The following is a 24,687-nucleotide window of genomic DNA, read 5'->3' as shown; positions in this document are numbered from 1 at the left end:
TTTTGCTACTTGAGTGCTGTGATACAAATATTTTGTTTGATGATTGTGTAAATTTAAAAGTTATGTTTCTATTTTTCTTTAAAACATTTGAATTTTGGATGAATAAATAGTGCATGTATTCATTTTGAATGTTTCAAAATGAATAAACCCCATTTATTTTAAAAAAATAAAAAAGAGAAATAGGCATCTTCATAAAAACAGTTGCTCATACCAGCTAGAATCTATTTCTGGTTAAGATTTTTCTTCTTTCACAAACTAATTTAAGCATTAAAAAATGCCTCTTTTCTGGTTTCCTCACTCTTCACTAATCTCTCTTAAAGGAAGAGATCAAGTTATTTCATTTGCCACTGCCCTGTTTGTTAGTTAATCTGTGCATCAGTAGTTAGCTACTGGGCACTTGGGTGGCTCAGGTGGTTAAGCATCTAACTCTTGATATCTGCTCAGGCTGTGATCTCCTGAGACTGGCCCCTGCCATCAGGCTCTGCGCTGAGCGTAGAATCCACTTGGGATTATCTCTCTTCTCTCTCTCTCTCTCTCTCTCTCTCTCTCTCTCTCTGCCCCTCCCCCACTGACACATGCACGCTCTGTTTTCTGCTCTCAAAGTAAACAAATAAACATTAATATATATTATATTATATTATATTATATAAATATATATTATATTATAGTAGCTAATTACCTACTATTTTGACTCCCTTGCTTTTGTGGTCTTACTTATTGTTTCATCCTTTTGTATATGGTATGCCCTCCCCAACACACTGGGACATTTCAAAGGGTTTCTGTTTTGTTAGTTCTTTTACTTTCTGTAACTACATCCAGATTCTAAAGATAAATGGATTGTCATTTATTTTTCCAAATGAACTGAATATCTAAGGTAGCATTCGATTTCCTATTTAATTAAACTTCAGTCTACTTCTTACTCAGCTTTTTCCTCAAGGTGTGACTCTTCCTTTACAATTAATACAATGCCTAGAGTTAATAACTGCAGTTAATTTTAGAAAAAAACTTTTTTAGAAGAGTTATTTCCCACCATTTTTAAAAACTTTTTTAAATGTTTGTTTATTTTTGAGAGAATGACAGAACTTGAGTGGGGGAGGGGCAGAGAGAGGGGGAGGCCAACAATCCTAAGCAGGCCCCAGGCTCCAAACTGTCAGGACAGCTTGGACATGGGGCTTGAACACACGAATTACTAGATCATGACCTGAGGTGAAGTAGGGCGCTTAACAGACTGAGTCACCCAGGTGCCCCTCCTACCAATCATTTTAAAGTACAAATTTTTTTTTTTAAGAGGAGACAGTGTTTCCTTTGGAATGTGTTTAAAGCATTAATAATATTGTGCTATGTTACTTGATTAAGCTTTCCTCTGGGTGAACTTAAAGTGCATCCATGAAAATAAACTTCAAAGTAACAGAATTCATATTCTTTGTGGAACTGAAAAATTATAATTAAGAGTAAATATGCCTCCTTGTTGGGATGAACACTGGGTGTTGTATGTAAGCCAATTTGACAATAAATTATATTCATTAAAAAAAGAGTAAGTCTGCTCAATATTTTTTTTTACTTAAATTTTTGGAGTGGATTAAGGTTCACACAAAGTTGAGGGGAAGAAGGTACAGAGATTGCCCATACATGCCCTGGCCTCACACATGCACAGCCTCCCCCATTATCAACATCCTTCACCACAGTAGTATATTACAATTGATGAACCTATATGACACATAATAATCACCCAGATTCCATTGTTTACAGTACAGGTTACTCTTAGTGGCATACATTCTGTGGGTTTGCAAAATGTATGACAAGTATCCATCATTATGGTTTCATACAGAACATTTTCACTGCCATAAAAATTCTCTGTGCTCTGCCTATTCATTTCTTCCCCCTCCCAACTCTGTCAACTGTCGATCTTGTTAATGTCCTCATAGTTTTTGCCTTTCCTAGAGTGTCATGTTGGAGTCATATAATATGTAGTCTGTTTAGATTGGGCTTCTTTTGCTTAGTCGTGTGCATTTAATGTCCTTCCATATCTTTTCATGGCTTGATAGCTCACTTCTTTTTTAGCTCTGAATAATATTCGATTGTCTGGATGTACCTCAATTTATCCATTCACCATTGAAGATCTTGGTTGCTTTCAAGTTTTGGCAGTCATGAATAAAGCTGCTATAAACATCAGTGTGCTGGTTTTGGGTGGACACAGTTTTTAACTCATTTAGCTAAATACCAAAGAACACAATTACTGGATAATATGGTAAGAGTATGTTTAGTTCTATAAGAAACCACCAAACAGTTTTCCAAAATAAATATATAAAAATAAAACTTTGCAGTGATCATAACCTTACAGTTAAGGATTATATATCATAGGAGATCACAATAAGCCATTTATAGTTAAGAGGAAAATGTCTTAGGAGAAGTTCTAAACCCCATTTTTTAAATCACCTACTGGTACAGTTTCATTATAACAAATAGATACAGCTTAAATAGGGTATTTATGGAACCCCGCTAAAATTCTTTGTTCTTTGCATCTCTGTAATAGTTCATTTATACATATTCTTGAAGTTTCTCTTTATTTAAAAAAAAGAAGTATTAGTGCTTTGTCTTCTGAAAAGCATTTATATCAACAGTTAAAATATTTTTTCACTATGTATGTAAGTATGATGTATGTATCTATCTAGAGATAGATCATCTCCACATTATTAAATTGCCTGGTGCTTATTTTTTTAATGTTTATTTATTTTTGAGATGTGGGGGAAGGGGCAGATAGAGAGGGAGAGAGAGGATGCAAAGAGGGCTTTGGGCTGACAGCAGCGAGCCTGATGTGGAGCACAGATGTGGGGCTCGAATTCATTAACCATAAGATCATGACCTGAACCAAAGTTCTCAACCAACTGAGCCACCCAGGCATCCCACGTGGTGCTTATTTAAAGTTGACGTGGCTGAGTAGGTATTGGTTTAAAAAAAAGTCTAAGGGTTTTATTTGACCAAATGATAATTATGAATGACCATTTATTAAAGATTCTATCAAGTATATTTTTTAATCAGTTGGGAGGTAAGATTTAACATCTTTGTTAGGATCTGAGTTTCTAAAAGTCTCATTTATTGGCACCTCGGTTCAAAAATAAGATTAGGAAAAAAAAAACAAAAATAAGATTAGGATTAGTGGCAAAATTATCTAGGCAGGCAAGGTTTTAAAGGTTTTAGCAGGTGATAGTATAGATAGAAAGAGGGTCAAAGTGGGGAGGAGCTGTATATCATTTGAAAAGAAAGATGTTCTAAATTTCAGCCAGAAAGTGTCTGAAATTTATTGAAAGTTATACTGCCTTTGAGTAAAGAAAACATTAGATTTGATATAAAATGCTCACAGATTTATTTGTTTATTTATGTGTTTATTTGCTTTTTATTATGTGAATTCTCATTACCACTATAGCAGCATATAATGGATCCAAATTCAACTGTGTCTTTTAGGCTAATTCAGGAAGAAAAAGAATCTACAGAGTTACGTGCTGAAGAAATTGAGAATAGGGTGGCTAGTGTGAGCCTGGAAGGCCTGAATTTAGCAAGGGTCCACCCAGGTACCTCTATCACTGCCTCGGTTACAGCTTCTTCGCTGGCCAGTTCATCTCCCCCCAGTGGACACTCAACGCCAAAGCTCACCCCACGAAGCCCTGCCAGGGAAATGGATCGGATGGGAGTCATGACACTGGTATGATGATGTGCACAGAGAACATTTGACCCCATTAAGACTCATGTGCATTAGCTGATTCATATTGGGTGTTTGTTCTAAGGACTTTCTGTGTGTTTTATTGTTTTTCTTTTTTTCGCAACAACCATATGTGGTAGGTGCAACTACTAATCCCATTATGAGTGGAGGAAATGTAGCCTACAAAGATGTAATTTTTCAAGTCACATAATAAGGAAATAGAAGAGCAGCGATCTAAAAGTCACATCAGAAATCTGAGTGACGGAAACCATTAAGTAAATTTTTCCTTATGATATCTTGGTGAGGTAGTTGGGAGTGAGTATTTTACTTTTAACACAATAAATAACAGAAAATACTGGTTCTAATTGCTCCAATATAACAACCTAAAATGTTAAATTTTTATAATATAAATAATATAACTTTAATTAAAAGAACCACCGAAACTAATAGCAACAATTTCCCAATTTTGTTTTAGAATTTCATGTCAACATTTTTACACTTCTTTATTCTTTAATCCTTTGTTTCATTTATTTTTGTTTAGAATTAAAAGTCGGAAACCTAAATTATTAGGAATTAAAAGTTGGAAACCTAAATTATTAGGAGGTGCTCTGAACATAACAGAAAATCAAAGTGCCCTTCGCTAAAAATAAGGTAGAAAAACCTCTGGAAAAAAAAATGGTAGGAATGACTACTGAATACTGTGATGTTTTACTTCCTATCATAACATCTGCATGTCAGAGGACGCCATTTCAATAGAAAGCAGAAGTAACAGGCGTTTGAGAGCATGAGTAAATTGCCCACGTTTAACACAGTAAATGGAGCTGTATGTCTTTCAGATTTGCTGACACAAAAGCATATACTATTCTGTCCATTTATTTTTTTCTGTGATTACCTAGAACTATGTTTAAATGACAATAATTAAGATTTAAACATTCTAAACTGTTTATGGAGGTAAAATTCTGGTTTTGTAATGAATATTAAAACTATACTATTAAAACAAAATTCCAATTAAACACAAATTTGGGGGTAGAAATTAATTAAAAGTAAATAGATAAAATAATAGCTTAGAGACTGTAAAACTAGCACAAATATAACAAATGGAGAGTAAATTAATGTTACCACAGAAGAAGATGAAGTGTATATAGTGTTTCTGCATATGTTCAGAAAGCTGTGAAGCTACTATAAAAAGTGTCACAATATCTGTATCTGTGTATGTATGTGTGTAAAGTATCTGAACAAAAAATTTTAATTAATTTTCTAAATAGCACCTTTAAATAAATATGTTGCAAAAATGTGTACTGTACCTAATATATATATCTATGTGTATATATATAATACACATATACATATATATGTATATTTCATGCTCTTACATCTAGGGAAAACTAACACATATTTTTTTAATTTTACTTTTATAAAATTTATTATGTATAAATATCTTTTTTCTTTAATTTTACAATTGTGAATTGAAATAAAACTGTATGGTGTGGCAGAATTTTTCATATTCAGACTCTTTGCAATTATGGACTTCAACGCAAAAAGTCAATATAAAAGAGAAATGGCAATATTTTTAAAAAAGGAAACATTTACCTTCTTAAGCCATTGAGTCCTCTATTCTGCGCTCATTTCCAGACTTGATATTAAAAATATTCTTAAAATAGACATCATAGACAATGCCCGTTCAGAACAAAGGACGGTAATCAGAACTGACCCCACCTAGACACAGCACAAACTTTTTAGTCAATGTACTAAGATATAATAACCCAATGTACTGAGCTACATTATGATGTGGTGATTTTAGAAATCTAGGAACCATCAATTTGACTTTATTAACTAGATACGATACTATCTTTGGCTTAGTTTCTGTTTATATTTGTTACATATATTTAGCTTTTGAAGTATGTTCATAAACATTAGTATCCTAATCCTTGATAGTGTTAATATTTTTATAATAGCAAAATAACATATTTATAATCATTTAGACATTTATATATATATATAGGAAAAAGATGCCACTGCTTTCATGAATTTTCTTTAGCAGTTAGTCATAAATAAATCAATAGTAAATGAACATTATTATACTATAATTACAGTACTTAAAAAATATTTAAAGCATTTCTTGAGGGTAAAAAAGTACTTAAAATGTCCCATATCTGACTCAGAAAAACAATAAATGAAATTCAGGGAGTCTTTATCACCTAATAAAACTTCATCATTAAATTCATCACTGTTATAGTGAAAGGCAGGTAGATTTTCTTTTACCTGTAGAAAATATGAGGGAGGGCATAATTTGGGGAAATATAATCCATGTTTGAATATTCAGAGGAAAATGAAAAATTTGGGAGACAGAAAAGCAGAGATTGAAAAGACATTGTTTTCATTTGTATTGTATGTGTATATATGTTTTACAAAGATTGTTATTTTTCCTGATTATAAAATGTACTTTTATTTACTTTTACCTCACCACAAATCCATAAGTATAAGGAACATCCTGCCAATATTTAGTAAGAATATTGTGTGGAGTAAATCAACCCATTTTCCAGGAACAAAAATATATAAATGTAAATATAACTATAATGGAATAAAATTGTTTTACTTACATAAGAAAAATTAACAAAGATACTAAGTGAGCAAGATTCATCAGAAATCATAAAGAATTAACTTTAAAAAAAATTATGTAATTTTGTAACATTGTAACTTTGACAAGAAAACAGCAGCCCTAAAAACATATTTTATTGAGGCCAGAGCTCTTAGCATTTGGGAATGGGAGACTAGTTAGGAAGCCAGGAAGTTTGAGATAGCTCAGGAGCAGTATGCCTGTCCAAGGGTGGACCAAGGCTCTGCATAGATAAGGCAAGAGGGAATGCTTACAAACTCCATACATGTGCTTTGGATCTTTGTTTATGGATAATCTCTTTCATTCCCATTTATATTTTGGGGAGAAGATAAGTCCCATATTTATTTCTCACTAGCTCACTACATGTGCTTCATATTCCCCAGGGTTCCATGTCTCAGACCCCATGCATGTATGCTTGACCCCATCATGTAGACCTGTCCCCCCCACCCCACCATTCCGTCTAAGAAGTTCCCTCTCTGAAGTCACTTTCAGGAGGAGTCCTCTTATAATGGGTAAAGACATTTATTTAGAAAACAATGGAATGAAAAAACAAGACAGTCAAGTTATAGAATACTATTAAAACTTGTAACATGGTCAAATGATACTCATTAATTCTGTTTTATGTTGCTTTTATTACTGCCAATCACAGCCAAGTGATCTAAGGAAACATCGGAGAAAGGTAATGTAAATATCTTTTGTGTGATTACTAGTTGAATATTGTTTTTTTTCTGTGAAAGTTTTAAAATTGCATTCCCTTTATTTGAAGCATTTTATTAACATAAACGGAAATATTAAAAGTATTTAAGCATTATCGAATTGTTTAAATATGATTATAAGAGCAAATGCCTCAAAATAAAATTGTTTATGTTTTCTAGAGTAATGATTAGATTATGTAGTCTACATATCCTAGAATTAGATTATTTATTGTCAATGCTAGAAGAATGCTGCTTACTTTTAAATGTAGTTTTACTATTATTCATGGATGTGAGATCAACAGATCAGGAGACTACTGCCAATGAAAAGATACCTTGTTACTCACCCTTCCCTTTGCAAAGGCAAAAGCACCTGAGTAGGTCCTGAGGCAAAAAGAACTAGGAGAAAGGATGGGTAGGAGTTTTATTGTAGTTTCTGTTGGAAAGGCAAGGCAGGGTGAGCAGGCTTAAGATTGGCCTGTTTTAATCATTTCTGTGGGCTCTGGGTATAGGGGCTGTCTCTAGTTGTCTGATTCCTGGCCTGGCATGATTAAGGCAGAGGAATATTGCCTCCTGGAGTATTACAAGAGCCAGATCAAGAATATGATTTGGGATACTGTTCTAGATAGATTGATGTACATATGGAAGTCATACTCCAGGGAAGTAGTTTGCAATCTCTAGGAATTAGCTAGTCCTGGGAGGTGCATTCTGTCCTGGGTCAGCATGGTGCCAGACGCCAGAGCATCAAGAATATAGAAATTACAAAAATATAATTAATCTTCTCCTTTCTTGTTTAATGTGACATCAAAAAATACATATTGGAAATGAGAAACAAAATTGACTCCAGTCCTGATTCACAAAATGACATCTTCTTAGATAATTGATAGCAGCAGAATTCAGACTCATGGGATATCAGATGGGAAAGATTTCAAAGGTTGAACCTACTCTCCAGAGCGTAAATCTATTTTTCAGCATCATCAAGATGTGGTAGGGGGCACCTGGGTGGCTCAGTTGGTTAAGCGTCCAACTTCCACTCAGGTCATGATCTCACTGTCTATGAGTTTGAGCCCCACATCAGGCTCTGTGCTGACAGCTCAGAGCCTGGAGCCTGCTTAGGATTCTGTGTCTCCTCTCTCTCTCTGCCCCTCCCCTGTTCATGCTCTGTCTCTCCCTCTCAAAAATGAATAAACTTAAAAACAAAAAAGATGTGGTAGTCAGATTGTGCCCACTTCTAAAACTATAAAAGTATTTTTTTCTTTGTTTTTTTTTTCAACGTTTATTTATTTATTTTTTGGGGGGGACAGAGAGAGACAAAGCATGAACGGGGGAGGGGCAGAGAGAGAGGGAGACACAGAATCGGAAACAGGCTCCAGGCTCTGAGCCATCAGCCCAGAGCCTGACGCGGGGCTCGAACTCACGGACCGTGAGATCGTGACCTGGCTGAAGTCGGACGCTTAACCGACTGCGCCACCCAGGCGCCACTCTTTTTCTTTTTTAAATTAAGGGAATCTGTATTAACTTGTGTGGCATAGATTGATGGAATTTCTTTTCCGGAGTTATCATCTATCTTCCTATAGCATCTTCTCCTTGATACTAACACTTGGTTCTCAACTATCAAATTTACCATCATGTTTGTCTTTGACTTTCTCTGCCACTGAAAAGAATTATACTGGGAATATAGAAAGATATCTGAGTAGATGATGGATATAAAAGAAGTTTAGTGGATATAAGAAAAAAAGTCACAAAGGAAGGTTCCATACAGAAATGCAGGCTCAGGGAATTCATAGGATGAAGAAATAGTTGATAAGAAAGGTAGGTCATGGAAAGAAGGCCACAAACTAAAAATTGTTGTTTATCAGGTTAAGGAGTTACAAGTGTGATTCCATTTACCCTTGAAACGAACACATTAAGGTAAGTATTATTAGTTTCCATTTTATTGATGAGGAAATTGAATCTTAGAGCAGGTAAATAATGAGCATGTGTCATTCAACAAATAAGAGAAACCAGAATTGAAATCCATCTCTGATTCCAAATCCTTTCTCCTCTATTTTATTTATATAGTGTTAACTCTAAGCATTATTCAGAGGAAGAGTGTCTATGATGTTTTTAAGAGCTGATATTTGGAAAGTTTGCATAGTTTGACTGGCAGAATAGAAAGAGGAAGGCATTTTAGGAGGTGTTTCAGGAAAAAAAAGTAATGGAAGCAGAAAGGTCAGGCTTGGCAGAAATAATCACAGAAAACAATTATGGCTAGATCATAGAACTGTGAAGACATAAATACATATCAGGAAGAGTTTAGAAACACACTTTATGAATTTAGATGAGATGTGAGTTTAGAAAGAGTTTTCTGTAGGATTAACATCATGCTGAAAGTAGTTCTTGAAAAAGATTCTTCTGGTGGCCCTTTGCTAGTTGAAATGGAGAGAGGAAATCCTATATAGATGCCTACTTAAATCGTTAAAAGGAATCAAGGCTTGGATGACAAGAGCCCAGACAAACAACTTCATTCAGTTTCTTTAATGCATGAAGTCTTTATCATGTATCATATAGAAACACATTTATGCATAATAGCCTAACATAGAAACAAAGCAAGACATTATGTAGACATAAGATGAGAACACAGCTTTAACTTTTTTGCTATAGCCATATTTCTCTTTGTCATTAGAACTTCCAGAGCCATATCTATTAGCTATGCTTTCCACAATCTATGTATAGGTATTTTAACACAGTGATGCCATGAAAAGAAATGCAAGATTGTTGTAAAAAATATCTCTTCACAGTCAACTTTACCGTTGAATAGTCTTTACTGTAATGCGGTTTTATATGTCTATCTCTGACAAAATTTATGGCATCTTGAATTGTTCTGGACTCTGAACTAAATTCTTTCTTTTTCTTAATGTTTATTTTTTTCTGAGAGAGAGAGAGAGAGAGAGAGAGAGAGGGAGGCAGAGTATGAGGGGTGGGGGTGGGGGGCAGAGACAGAAGGGGACACAATCTGAAGCAGGCTTCAGGCTCTGAGCTCTCAGCTTAGAGCCCAACATGGGGCTCAAACTCACAAACCACGAGATAATGAGCTGAGCTGAAGTCAGATGCTTAACCAATTGACTGAGCCGAAGTTGGATGCTTCAGCTACTCAGGTGCTCCTGAACAAAATTCTTTAAGGAAAGCCCTTCCATCCATCTTCTGGTTTCTGTATGCCTTTGTCTGTGTTCCCATGGGAGATAGTGAAATGAAACTGTTTGCAAGAATTATGTTCTTACCTTTTATAATCTTTACTTTAAAAAGAATTTTTTTTCTAATAAGCTACAACTCATTTTTTAAACATCTGGACCACATTTCATTTGCCTGTGTTAATAATACACTTTATCTGATAAAGTTGTAGTTTTGCCATCTTCTCTTCTCATTTAAAAAATCTCCTATTTAAAGGGGGCCTGGGTGGTCAGTCGGTTAAGCATCCAACTTTGGCTCAGGTCATGATCTCATGCTTTATGAGTTTGATCCTCATGTCAGGCTCTGTGCTGACAGCTCAGAGCCTGGGGTGTACTTTGGATTTTGTGACTCCTTCTCTCTCTGCCCCTCTCCCACTTGTGCTCTGTGTCTCAAAAATAAATATTAAAAAAATCTCCTATTTAAAAGATTTCCATGTTATGATAACCTGACTATGCATACCTTCTTAATGAATTAACTCGAATATGTACCCAGTAACTTTTTTGTAAGCCTTTACATTCTGATATGTTGAAACGGGGTCCACGATAGCTTTTTCATAGTTCCTGGATATTGATCTATGTTGCTTATTCACTCTTAAATAATGCTTTTTTATGAAATGTGTCCAGGTTATATATTAAACTGGAATACCTTCACTTTTAAAACAGTTATTAAACTCACATGCTTCAGTAATAAGAATTTATATGTCTAAGACCTATATGCCCCAAGTTTTTTGTTTTGTGTTTGTATTAGAATTACTCAAATAGTTTTGCTGATGACTCTCCATTTCTGTCAATTTCATTTGAAATCTAGAAAGAATTCATCTGAATGAATTGTTTTCATTTCTAGATTGCAGTGGTGGAAGAAGATGGTCGGGAAGATAAAGCAACTATAAAATGTGAAACTTCTCCTCCCCCTACCCCTAGAGCCATCAGGATGACTCACACCCTTCCCTCCTCCTACCACAATGATGCCCGAAGGTATGATTCTCTCAGCTCACTTCACGGTTTGCATGCTCTCCTTCTGAAAATATTCTTTCTTTAAGTGCTGTCAAATAGACTGCTTAAAAATTTATATGAGAAATTTGGTTTGAGCTATAACTCTCCATTAGAGTATTGCCCTCCTCCCTCTCCCCTCTCCTCTTGTGAAAAAAAAAATGCATTCTGAGATCAAATTTTTAGTTTTAAAATTAACTATGTATTTGTGGTCTTATTACTAGCCAATATTGATGAGATTATCTCTTCTATATTTAGTAGATATTTAGTATTAAAATGAAGTCAGGCTAATGGAAAGACTTACTAGGAAGAATAGCAAAAAACTTAACAGACTCTATGACAAAACTATAAATTTGGCTTAGGCTTAGGTGTAAAAGTAAGGTCTGGGGATGCCTGGGTGTTCAGTTGGTTGAGCATCTGACTCTTGATTTCAGCTCAGGTCATGATCTCACGGTGGTGAGACAGGGCTCGGCACTGAGCATGGAGCCTGCTTGGGATTCTCTCTCTCCCTTTCTCTCTGCCCCCCCCCACCAATAACTAAAACATTTTTAAAAAAGTAATTAAGTTCTGAAAAGTCCATAATTGCAATTCATTTATTTTTAGCAAACAGGTATGTATACTACCCCCCAGGGTCTGGTGCTGACAGCTATAACAGCTAATAAGCAGAAAGTTCTTAGAGGGGGAAAAAGTGTATCTGCCAAAATGTTAAAAGAAGAAGTAAGGGGAAATACCCTATTTGTTGTAGCAACTCATCCTGTGGTGCTTTCCATCTGCCTACAAAATTGCAAGCAGATCGCTATAATAAGTAGCATAAACAAATCTAAGCATGCAATTCACATCTTAAATATATATGCTTTTACAGTCTTATCAATTGCAGCATCTCAAGACACGTCATTGATATGGCTGTGCATAATGGCTTAGTATTAACACTTTAAGTAAGAATTTATCTTCTAAATAGTATGAGTTTTACAACAAATATGCTTTAAAACAGAAGTTCTGTGCTGGCAGACATTTGCTCCTTTCTGTTTTGTTTATGTTTAATTTCTAATGTGAGTATAAAACCCCAGTTACTCCAGCTTCAAACTATCTGCTTTCATCCTCCAAGAAAAGAATCACTCCTGTTTTAACATGTGAAAAGCTATTGGTTTGGAGTTTAGAGAATGTCAACTCATTAAAGAGGATGAATAAGTAAAGTTAAGTAATTCATCATGGTGTTGTCAAATGGACAGCTGTAGAATAGATAGCAATGTATCTGTTGTACCTCTCCTATTAATACTATGTCAGTTACATTGACCAGGAATGGAGTCTAGAGCAACTTCTTGGAAATCATTTCAGTTTATCATGTACCTGAAAGAATACCTGAGAACTGTAAGAAAAAACAAAATGATCACTAGAGCATATGAGTATTTGCTTTTAAATCCCACCCAGATGATTTAAAATTAAATGAATGAGGCACCAGAGGTGCCTGGGTGGTTCAGTCAGTTAAGAGTCTGACTTTGGCTCAGGTCATGATCTCAGGGTTCATGAGTATGAGCCCTGAATCGGGCTCTCTGCTGTCAGTGCATATCCCAGTTAGGATACTTGGTCCCCTTCTCTCTCTGCCCCTGACCCACTTGCATGCGAGTGCTCTCTCTCTCTGTCTCTCTCTCTCTCTGTCTCTCTCTCTTTCTAAAATAAATAACGGGTACCTGGGTGGCTCAGTCAGTTAAGCAGTTGGCTCTTGATTTTGGCTCAGGTCATGATCTCAGGGTTGTGGGATCAAGCCCCCATTGGGCTCTGCAGTGAGTGTGGAGCCTTCTTAAGATTCTCTCTCTCCCTCTCTCTCTGCCCCTCCCCTACTCACTCTCTCCCTCTCTCTCTCAAAATAGATAAATACATTTTAAAAGTTTTTTTTTTTAATTTTAAAAAAAGAACAAGTGGTACACACACACACACACTGAAATGACCAAAGGAAAAAAAGAGAGACACAAATCAAGAAACAGACTCTTAATTGTAGAGAACAAACTGATGGTTACCAGAGCAGAGGGGTAGGAGGATGGGTGAAATCGGTGATAAGGATTGAAGAATACACTTAGGGTGCACGAGTAATGCATAGAATTGTTGAATCACTGTATTGTACACCTGAAACTAATATAACACTGCATGTTAACTATGTTAGAATTAAAATTGAAAACTTAATATCCAAAAGAGAAATAGTCATCTCATAAAAACAGTGATGATCTGCTAATACCAACTAGAAGTTATTTCTGGTTAAGATTTTTCTTCTTTCTCAAACTAATTTAACCATTAAAAATGCCTCTTTTCTGGTTTCCTGACTGTTCACCAATCTCTCTTAAAGGAACAGATCAAGTTACTTCATTTGCCAGTGCCCTGTTTGTTAATCTGTGCATCTATAGTTAGCTACTGAGTGCCTGGGTGGCTCAGGTGGTTAAGCATTTGTCTCTTGATACTGGCTCAGGCTGTGATCTCCTGGGATTGGGCCCTGCTGTCAGGCTCCAAGCTGAGTGTGGAGCCCTCTTGGGATTCTCTCTCTCCCTCTCTCCAGCCCCTCCCCTGCTCACGTTTTCTCCCTCTCTCTCACTCTCCCAAAATAAGTAAACTTTTAAAAAAATAAATTAAATAAATAAACATTTTTAAATTAAAAAAATAAATGAATTAGGTTCCAAAACTGAGAGAGAGAAAGATGGCTAGAAGAAAATCAGGTAAAGCTGTGACCTGGAATAGCAGCTTAAACTTCACTGTTAGTTAAATGTAAATGTCTTATCATAGGTCATTATGTTTAAGACTAAAAAAATCATACTCTGAGGTGGAAATAGGTAAAGGGTCACTTGCTAAATAATGGAAGGTCATTTAACATGCAGTTAATAAGCCGGCCTATGTTCATTGGTTGTATTAAAATAAGGGGGAAAATCATTTAGAACAAAAATCATTTTCCTTAGACGAAATTTGGAGGCTCTGAGTCCTAAGGCTGAGGAAAAAAAAACAACAACAAATTTCAATATGCTTAAGAGCAAATGTGGGAGGAAAGGAAGAGAGTAAGTGTTCTTTCGTTTGTCCCTTTATGAAGGAACAAGTCTGTGTACCTTGTGGATGAGCAGTTTGCCCTCTTTTGTGTTTTGCAGTAGTTTATCTGCCTCCCTTGAGCCAGAAAGCCTTGGGCTTGGCAGTTCCAATAGCAGCCAAGACTCTCTTCACAAAGCCCCCAAGAAGAAAGGAATCAAGTCTTCAATAGGACGTCTGTTTGGTAAAAAGGAAAAAGCCCGACTCGGGCAGCTCCGTAAGTGTGCATGAATTTGACAACTTCCACTGCGACTCATTTTGGTCACTTGTGAGGGTCTGTCTAGTTTTCATTTCATTTCTCATCTCTGCATTTTTCTTTTGCCTACCTGACACACTTCCTTTTTCAGTCAGCTCTGTAAATTCAATTTAGCTGAATAATGTTTGACAAAACTTACAAGGGAAGAATATTATAAAACATCCAATCCTTTTGATTCCTCTGTGAATAACAATAGCTAGACATTATTTAGGACTGACTCTGATAGACACAAGATCCCTACGAGACAAGTGTTATTACTGTTGTTCTTATTTATCGATGAGTAAACAATGTCTTAGTAATTTACAGAACTGAAATATTCATCTTAGTGTCAATGTTTAAAACCACTGAGTATACTGCCGCTTAAAACACAGATGTATATAAATGCTTTTCTGTTGAAAAAATTGAGATGCCTACAAAAAATCCATAATAACTCTTTAACCAAAATAAAGAATTGTGATATTCAGGCCAAAAAAGTACAGGTTTCTTTATTTAAAGCTATCACAGCTTTCCACAGAATAAACTCTACAGTATGTAAGTGGGAGGACAGAGGAAGGAATAGGGCAGTAGGGATTGTGTTAGTTATTGTTGGACACTAATGGAATAAAAATATAGATCAGTACAGGGGCGCCTGGGTGGCTCAGTCGGTTAAGCATCCGACTCTTGATTTCTGCTCAGGTCAGAATCTCACAGTTTGATTTGTGAGAGTGAGGCCGTGTCTGGCTCTGTGCTCTCAGCGCTTGGGATTCTCTCTCTCCCTGTCTCTCTCTGCCCCTCCATAGCTCACGCTTTCTCTCTCTCTCAAAATACATAAATAAACTTTATATATAAAATACATAAGTAAACTTTATATATATGTGTATATACACACATATGTATATATGTATACACACATGTGTATACATACGTGTGTATATATGTGTGTGTGTATATATATATACATATATATATATACATATATATATATATATACATATATATATATATATATATATATATATATATGAGCCTGGGTAGCTCAATTCATTAAGTGTCCAACTCTTGATTTTGGCTCAATTCATGATCTCATGGTTCATAGGTTCGAGACCCACATCAGGGGCTGCACTAACAGTGCAGAGCCTGTTTCAGATTCTCTCTCTTTTCCTCTCTTGGCCCTTCCCCTACTTGTGTGCTCTCTCTCTCTCTCTATCAAAATAAATAAATAAACTTTAAAAGAGATAGGTACATACATACATACATACATACATCAGTATGTATGTAGGTAAATATACACTTGGCTTGTGTGTATGTGTGTGTGTGTGTCTTCCTATATTTTTTCTTCTGAAATCTCTTTTCATCACATTGGTTATTGTGATTGCATCTTCTTTTTTCTATCTTTTCTTATTTAACGTAGAAATATAGTTAATCTATTGAAAAAATATTTAGCTCCTTCCTCCAATGGTGAATGCTGAACAGAATGATACAAATCTCTTAGCACTTTCTTTAGTTTCCCAAATAAAGGAATGATTACTTACAAGTAATGCTCCAACTTCCTGGCTGACTTTCCTGTCCTGGCACCGAAAGAATTTCTGAGAGCAATATTTATGTTTGCAGAGGTACAAATGTATATTCAAAAGTGCCTTTGTAAAATCCACACAAAGTATCAGAAGCCATGAAAAACTAATGTCCAGACAGCTGTGTGATTAAATGTTACTCAACAGATGAATTAAATCCTCTTTGGACTTCTGTTTCTCAGGAAAGGAACTCCTAAGGCTATAAAAAAATTATTGCATAAGGAAAGAAGATAGAAGATGATTATTTTTTGGATATAAAATGTGCGTGTCAAGACATTATTTTAATTTCTTGTTTGATAACTATTTATATTCTTACCAAATTATTTGTCATTTCCAATATATTACAGTATAATTAACAATAGTGTAGGTAGTTATTTTGAACTATTTTGCTAACATAGTAATCATTTTATTTACTCCTATTTAAACATATATATTCATTTTGGGATCTATAATTTACTTTTCCCTTTTAAAATATATTCCATTGCCTTTCTCTTTTGGATTTTTTCTATTTTATTTTAAATTTAATTTTGATGAAGAGTTACTGAATCATTAGAAATTTTGCCAACAATATTCTGTCAAAATCAAGGTATCTAAAATATAAAGTCTAGAAAAATATACATTCTTCTTGAAACCTAGCCTTTCTAACCTATTTTTAGTAACTTTGTCTTCTCTATGTCATACCAGTTATAAAGTGAATCAGTGATCAACTCCATCCAAATCAGAAACTAGCAATATTATTCATGATCATACCATCACCCTGGGAAGATTTCTGAGCTCTGAGCGATTTTGTTTTACCCTGAAGAACAAAAAAGTTACCACATAAACAAAACCAGAGTCGAAATCACGCTAAGGACTGCAATACTGATGAGGAAGACAGTTACAAATATCTACTCCTCTGGAGCTACGTAGAAGCTATATTGAAGGTGAATCAAAGCTCCTGGAGAAACCCAACAGGCTTGGGAATTTGAGGGAAGAAAAAGAACACACAGATAATCCCAAATCATTTACATCTTCCTACGTTGAGTGAATAAACATATATTGAAACACTTTTAAGTTTAGAGTACCAACCATGAGCCTTAGTAAAATGGCTACAGCATAACTGTTGGCATCAAGGAGCTTTCAAATTAGTAGGATAGAGTACATAAGCATATACAACCTTTTATTTAAAACAAAACAAAATTTCAACGTATTTCTGACCCAGATAAAAATTTACCTGCTACATTGTCTATCCTACCAGCATAGCTAGGGAAAAGGGGTTTGAACCCCACAATCTATGATTATACATCAGTTATTGGAATCCTGATGGGGTTGCCTTTTAATTTTATCTGAAGGCATTAACCTATTTTGAAGCAAAACAAATTAAACTGTGTTAAAAAGAACTATATCAGATGACACTCATTTTTTTTTTTCTTTGACAAAGTTACTCCGGAAGAGAATAGGAAGGGCAGTGGATGAGCTGTGACTCATGGCATCCCTGTGGACAAGATGTCAAAATGAGGCCTAGGTGATGGAAAAATGCAGTGAGGTTTGTAACTGGTTGAATAGTCCTCCTGTTACGGTGCTAATAAGTAGAATGATGACACCTTGGATCAAGGGTTTCTAATGGCCTAATTAGGACTCACTCTGTCCTTGGTAAATACATCCCTAGTCACTGTATGTGAATATTTCAATAGCACAGGTATCTGATTTTTGGATTATTGATATGGATAGGAAACACAAATGGAAAAAAAAAAGGTGTTATTTCTAAAGACTGTCTCAAAAACTGAGTTATGGAGGGTCCAAAATCTCTCTCTCTGTGATCTTACCACATTCTTTGGCTTACTACCTGGGGAAGCACCAGCTTTCCCAGGTTATCAGAGAACTCCAATTATAATGACTATAAAGAAAAAAAGAACAGAATGCACATGACCATCCTAGCTGATGTTAACAATTAAAGTATGAAGAAAAGAGGCCACTGGGGTGCCTGGGTGGCTCAGTCGGTTAAGTGTCTGACTTCGGCTCTGGTCATGATCTCGCAGTTTGTTAGTTCAAGCCCCACGTCAGGCTCTGTGCTCAGAGCCTGGAGACTGCTTCGGATCTGTGTCTCCGTCACTCTCTGCCTGTCCCTCCCTCTCAAAAATAAAATAAACATTAAAAAAAATTAGGGAAAGAAGCCATTGACAGGCATTGTAAGAGAGGGCAACACAAATCAAAGACAAAGAGATTTTCAAGCATGGAGACTTGATCCAATAGAACCAAATGAGACAAATCTATGAAAAACAGAACAGTAAAAAAGAAAAAAATAGATTAAATTTGAACAGGCAATGTCCCCAGTTATTGCTGTAAAAATACATGTATCACTAAGTAAAAATACACAAATACATAATTAAATACAGAAATAAATAAAAGGTACTCTTGTGAATTTCCTTTAAATTAATATGAGAGGCTATACATCTCCAAGAGATTTTTTTTTTTTTGCCTACTACATTGTAATTCTGTTTCCTTTATGGTCATCTGACAGATTGTATTATAGTTGCCTGAACTCCTTGACAATAATCAACATAATAAAGAAAATAACTTCATAATGACGAAAACAGCATCAACATTGCACCAGGATTATTTGGCAAGCATATTTCTACACATAAAATTTGAGTGACTTGTGCTGGCCTTTACTCCCAAATTTAGATTGTTCCTAGATGCTATGGAGCCAACAGATACAATGTAAATTCCACAAAGTATCTATTAAAGATGACTCATACTCTGCATGGTGAAAGGGCCTTTTGTGAAGAAAACACTATTTAGCTTCAATTATGAGAGCGTTTATCACATACCCTTTTTGAGCCAGGCCCTGTGTCTAGGTGCATTTTTTAGAGAGCTAATGGAGTAACTGATATAGAGCAATGAAGTAACCATTTACAAACTCAAAGTGTGTTTAAATCCAACTGAATGCTATGGCTTTAATACTGAAGAGCGATCAGATGAAAAAGATGAAATCACCAATGGGTAACAGATTGCAGTCTTAATCTCTCTGGAGTGAGAAGTCCCTTTTTAAGTCCATTTGTCTATTGGACAAATGAAGAGGCACAGACTTTGCAATGTGGGTTTTGGCTAGAAATTCCTACAGACTTGTACCTCAAGGGCCAACATGAAATAAATTATTTTGAGTGGAATCAAAGGACCAAGCAACATAGAGATATTTGCCCTCACAGTCTGGATGAACAGAAGGCTCCAACCAGTACCATTCATAGATCCAGGTATATGAGAGTCCTTTACTGAACTCCTTGACCTGGGTCTTAGGAAGCCTCATACTTTGCAGTACTTTCCTTGGAATTTTCTATCATCCCTCTCTGTTGCCTGGGAGAGACTGGGGCTGGCAGTGCTATCTGGGCAGGACTCTTAGCCAAGATTCGTACCTGTGTGGGTCCAATCACTGAAGGCACTGTTTTTTTGTTTTTGTTTTTGTTTTTAATCTTTCAGACCCCAGGACAAAACAGGGAGGCAAGTGCCATCCAGGCATGGTGTCTGATCCAACCAAACCATGTGGATTTGAGTCTCTGTTGCTTCCTTTCAGAGTGTATGCTCTCTACCTCATGCTTAGGGTCAACCAGATATCCCAGGGAGCCCAGAGACTTAGAGCCATGAGGTTGTTCTGGGCCACTGGCCTAACTCTGTTTCCAAGAAGGTGATCTGACAAGTGAACCACTCACTCCTGCCCTCTAGAATGATATTGTGTGACATTGGACCACCAGATCCTTGTCCTGCTGATGTGGGGTTACTCAAGATGTTTATGTAGAAAGGGAGCTAGAAAAAAAATACTTTAGTGGAACACTCACATCCCACTGGTGGTCCTGTGTCCAACAATTCCAACTCCTCAAAGACCTTGCCAAAGTAAGAGTGATAGTGATGGCCCAGAGAACTTCATTGAAGATGAGGATTTGGGCTTGGTGTTTGCATGCACAACTACAAGGTGGACATTGAAAAGTGATAAGCAGTTTATTATCTGAGTAATCCTCTGAATCATGAAACTCAAGCCTTGTATTCCTGAATACCTCATGCCATGAGAGGGTGGAGCTAATGATATTCTTTTCATATTCTTAAAAGACCTCCTGGAGAGTGAGCAACCCCCCAGATTCCCACAGGCTAATGTTTCATATCAGGGGCACTCCTGCCATTTTAAAGACACATTAGAGGATTTTCTTCTCATTGAAGAATGCTTAGAATCCTTGTTCCCTGCCCACTATATAATCAGTTGCCCTTTGCAGTCACTGTGACATCTGAATATGCGCCTCTCTCCTCCAACCAACATACACAAATACTCATATTTCTTATGGAGATTGGTACAGTCTCCAGTTTACAACCACCGAGATATATAGAGCTGTGCAACAAAAATGTAACTCAAGCCACAAATGTGAATCCCATATATAACATTACAAAAAGTAGAAGGAGACCAGTGAGATAAATTTCAATAATTATTTGTCTATATATCAGAAGTATTTCAACATGTAATCAATATAAAGTTATTGATTAGATATCTTATATTCTTTCTTTTAACACTACATTTTCAAAATCATATGTGTATTTCATACTTGCAACACTTAATTTGGACTAGCCACATTTCAAGTGTTTCATAGCCCTGTGTGACTAGTAAATAAAATATTGGTATAGATGAATAGGTAGACATTCTTAAAACCCACACAGCCATATGAACCCACTACCAGCTGGGCAAAAATGAGGCAGACTCTCTCCAGATTGGGATGATCATTCATAAAGTAAGAGTTCATAAGCTGGTTTGGCTGACATCATCCTTACCAGAACCTGAAAATTCTTCTATGAAAGAAGGTTCTCACCCAGAAATGTTTTAGCTGGGCTAAAACAAATGCACATGACTAGACTTTTGCTCCTGCTTAAGGGTACTGTCCTACATGCGATGCTTAAAAATAATTGTACCTACTATGGCAATAAGTTTCATTTTCTATTGGCATTTTGAAGTAGGGTGTAGCCATAATTCTCTATTAAGTGCTCTATTCAAAGGATATTAGATTTTGAAGTATTCAGAGTATTTCCAAGCTCCTCATGCTTTTTATTTTTATGGTTTTATTTATGGGAAACAATTCTAATATCTATTTTCCTGGGTCTAGCTTTGACTCACAATATTCTTCTAGAACTTTCTTTGTTTCTCTCCCAGAGCTTTTAATTTTTTTAATGTTATTTTTGCTAATTAAAATGTTGGGTTCTTAAAAACATTTAAATGATAATTTATATGTTCTTCTTTGCTCAGAAAAATATAAAAAGGCTGATTCATATAACCACTTGGTGGATGAAGTGTATCATTGTTTACTTAATGGGTGTACTTCATCAATCTCTGTGTCCCCATCTGATCAAGAATTTCGTAACTTTTATGTGAATCATTCATTTTAGTTTTCACTTCAAGAAAACAATTTTATTGTTACTTGCAGACTGTGAATAATAATTTCTAGATATACAATAAGGCAAGTACACCGATGAGAGAAATAAAATATTCACACGCCGTGAATAAATGGAAAATCCCACATTTAAAAATGAACCCCAAGAGTCCTTCAGTCAGCTAGTGGATGACTTTCCTAATGGTACCACCAATGAAATTCTTTCATAATAAAAAAATTTTTAAGTATTAATTGCACATGTGCATAATTGAATAAAGTAAATGTTTCTCCCTGAACTCAAAAGTATTGATTAGATCTAGACAGCAGTCAGTGTGTTTTCAATTAAAAAGGATTGTGTTGGGGCGCCTGGGTGGCTCAGTCGGTTAAGCGTCCGACTCCAGCTCAGGTCATGATCTCGCGGTCCGCGAGTTCAAGCCCCGCGTTGGGCTCTGGGCTGATGGCTCAGAGCCTGGAGCCTGCTTCCGATTCTGTGTCTCCCTCTCTCTCTGCCCCTCCCCCGTTCATGCTGTGTCTCTGTCTCAAAAATAAATAAACGTTAAAAAAAAAAAATTAAAAGAGGATTGTGTTACAATGATACAGTTCAGTAACAGAGTTACTAGGCTATGAGATTAACATTTATACCAATGCTCCAGAATTAATAGCATTGAGTATTATAAATTGTTTGCTAAAATAAATTATGAAAAACAGTAACAATAAAATTTTTCACTGACACTTTAATAAGATATTACTTTTCACTAGAGAAACCATAACTTGGTCAAGCCCTGCAAATGTGAAGTCAGGAAATTACAGTGGCAGAATAGTAAAATTATCTTTAATAATTTTATTTAATGACATATTGGTGACATTTGTGTGGGTAGTAGTAGTAGTCTTTGTAAGAGTTGGTATTAGCTTAATTCTTTCTACCTAATCTTGAGCTTAACTGGAATTGAAATCCCTTCCATTTAAAAAATATGTGTACTTTGGGGCGCCTGGGTGGCTCAGTCGGTTAAGCGTCCGACTTTGGCTCAGGTCATGATCTCACAGCCCGTGAGTTTGAGACCCGTGTCGGGCTCTGTGCTGACAGCTCGGAGGCTGGAGCCTGCTTCAGATTCTGTGTCTCCCTCTCTCTGACCCTCCCCCATTCATGTTCTGTCTCTCTCTGTCTCAAAAATAAATAAACATAAAAAAAATTTTGAAAATGTGTACTTTAACCCACTTAAAAATAGTGAACATTTTTTCACTTACCTTGACTTCATGTTTTTTGCACATGGTAAATACCAAAAAGAAAACAGAGTCCAGGATTAAGTTCTCATTTTTCAAGTGTAACAAAGAATTTATGAATTAACTATATGTTTATGGATCCTGGATGAAATAATTGCATTGTGAAATATGTAATTCTATTTGATGCCCAACATACTTTTCTTTCCTCTTCCTTTCCTTTCAAGGTTATGTATATTGCGTATTTTTCAGCACCAATAAAAATGACGCTACACCAAATAATTAGTGGCTTGCTGGGATAAGAACCATTCTTACCAAGATTTTTTGAAGATATAGGTTTTTTTTTTCAGATATAATTATGAAATTTACAAAACAAAAGTAACCTGCCAGAACATATGAAGTTCTGGAAGTAAGGCATATACTGAAGGATAAAGGAGTCAGCCAGGTGAGGAAAAGAGGGTGCCAGAAGGAGGATATGCAAACTCTTTAGACGTCAGCAAATACTTCTATAGTCTCTTGACTTAGAATTGAAGACATGCACCCTATTGTGTTCATTGGGCTATCATTTATCCCATTTTACATCAAATATGTCAAATTTCAAATATTGAAAACAAATTTCATGCACTACACAGATATGTGCTCTTCTTTTTCATAAGAAGAAAAAGAGACCTTGAAGCTTGTATATTCCATGGAGTGTATATTCCATAGATTATGTATTATGTCGAGGGTGGTATGAATAGTAGGTCAGTCATTACCTTTTCTTTTCATTCTCTCAGTGTACGTTCATTTATGTACCCATGCCATTTTATGCATGTTGGTTTGGCAATATAAGGACGATCTAAAAAAGAAAAAGAATTCGTGATACTGAGCAGTTGAACAAATAACTTTTAAAAATTTATTTTCAGAATTGACCCAGTGTATCCAACCTAACATGAATAGTTACTTTTTCACAGGAGGCTTTATGGAGACTGAAGCTGCTGCTCAGGAGTCCCTGGGGTTAGGCAAACTTGGAACTCAAGCTGAGAAGGATAGAAGACTGAAGAAAAAGTAGGTTTGGAGATTTTCTTCCTCTATTTTCTAACTTGCACTTACTCTTTATCATTTGTGGGGGAGTTAAAAAGACAGTCATTGGAAACAATAGACTAAGGCCATTGTTGTTCTAGTATTCCCTAAAACTATTCAATTCTGGAGTTTTCTGGTTCTGCTGAGCTACGGTTTGAAATAGATGTACACATCTCTGACCTGTAGTAGAAATCGACAGTTTCTTCTAAGAGACCAATGCATTGATTGCAAAAATCATATATATTTAAAATATTTAAATGTAGCCTTGTAAGTAATGTGATAATCTATTTGATATGAAATTCAGGGCTGAATTGGTATGATAAAAAGGGAATGTATACTATCCAACTTCGTGTTTCCTCTGACAATTAAAGTATCTCCTCTTATACAGGAGTATTTAAAAGAATATTTCCCTGACTGATTGAACATAAATTTATTTTAGACCCAGAGCAGATTGTTTTGCATCTGGCAGGAAATTATAGTGTATCTTTTCATTCATATATATAATATGGAACATTTAAATGACTTGCAAAATTGGCAAATGTTGAGTCTCAGCAGCTGTTAGAAAGCTAGTGGGGTCCATAAGTAACATATTTTTAAAATACAAAGTAACATTTTTCAGTGATGAACTAGTACCTATAGAACATGTTCTTTAAAAGCCAAAGGATTTCTCTCTTCCAGAATCTATTGGTGGGTTACTTCTTTTCCTCTCCTCCTTCTCATATATTTTATTACGTTGTGTTTGTAGTTTTTATGTTTACTTTCTTTCCTATGAAATAATATTCATTGCTCTAGTCATCATTATTGTAGCAGATATGCTCATGGGGTTATAGTATTCAGTGTAATCAACTGACTTCATATTTTGCCTTCTCATTTGCTTTACAGATGTTTACTAATAATGAGGAAATACAGACTTGCAAGTTGTAGAAAAGCTCAGTAGCCTAATTATTTCACTAAT

At 35.7% G+C, this 24,687-nt stretch overlaps 1 protein-coding gene across 15 annotated transcripts in view; it reads left to right on the top strand.

Moving 5' to 3' along the window:
* PPFIA2 (PTPRF interacting protein alpha 2) overlaps positions 1–24,687 on the top strand; it is a 472,924-nt gene that overhangs the window by 386,363 nt on the left and 61,874 nt on the right. For all 15 annotated transcript variants that reach the window (XM_053226534.1, XM_053226540.1, XM_027071168.2 and 12 more), the window contains 5 exons: positions 3,463–3,700; positions 6,964–6,993; positions 11,060–11,190; positions 14,328–14,482; positions 23,624–23,717. In XM_053226534.1, the coding sequence (XP_053082509.1) occupies positions 3,463–3,700; positions 6,964–6,993; positions 11,060–11,190; positions 14,328–14,482; positions 23,624–23,717 (648 nt within the window). The remainder of the gene's footprint in view (positions 1–3,462; positions 3,701–6,963; positions 6,994–11,059; positions 11,191–14,327; positions 14,483–23,623; positions 23,718–24,687) is intronic.

Source organism: Acinonyx jubatus, chromosome B4, assembly GCF_027475565.1.
Source record: "Acinonyx jubatus isolate Ajub_Pintada_27869175 chromosome B4, VMU_Ajub_asm_v1.0, whole genome shotgun sequence".
In the NCBI taxonomy this organism is placed as follows: Eukaryota; Metazoa; Chordata; class Mammalia; order Carnivora; family Felidae; genus Acinonyx; species Acinonyx jubatus.
This window is presented reverse-complemented; position numbering and strand designations above follow the sequence as displayed.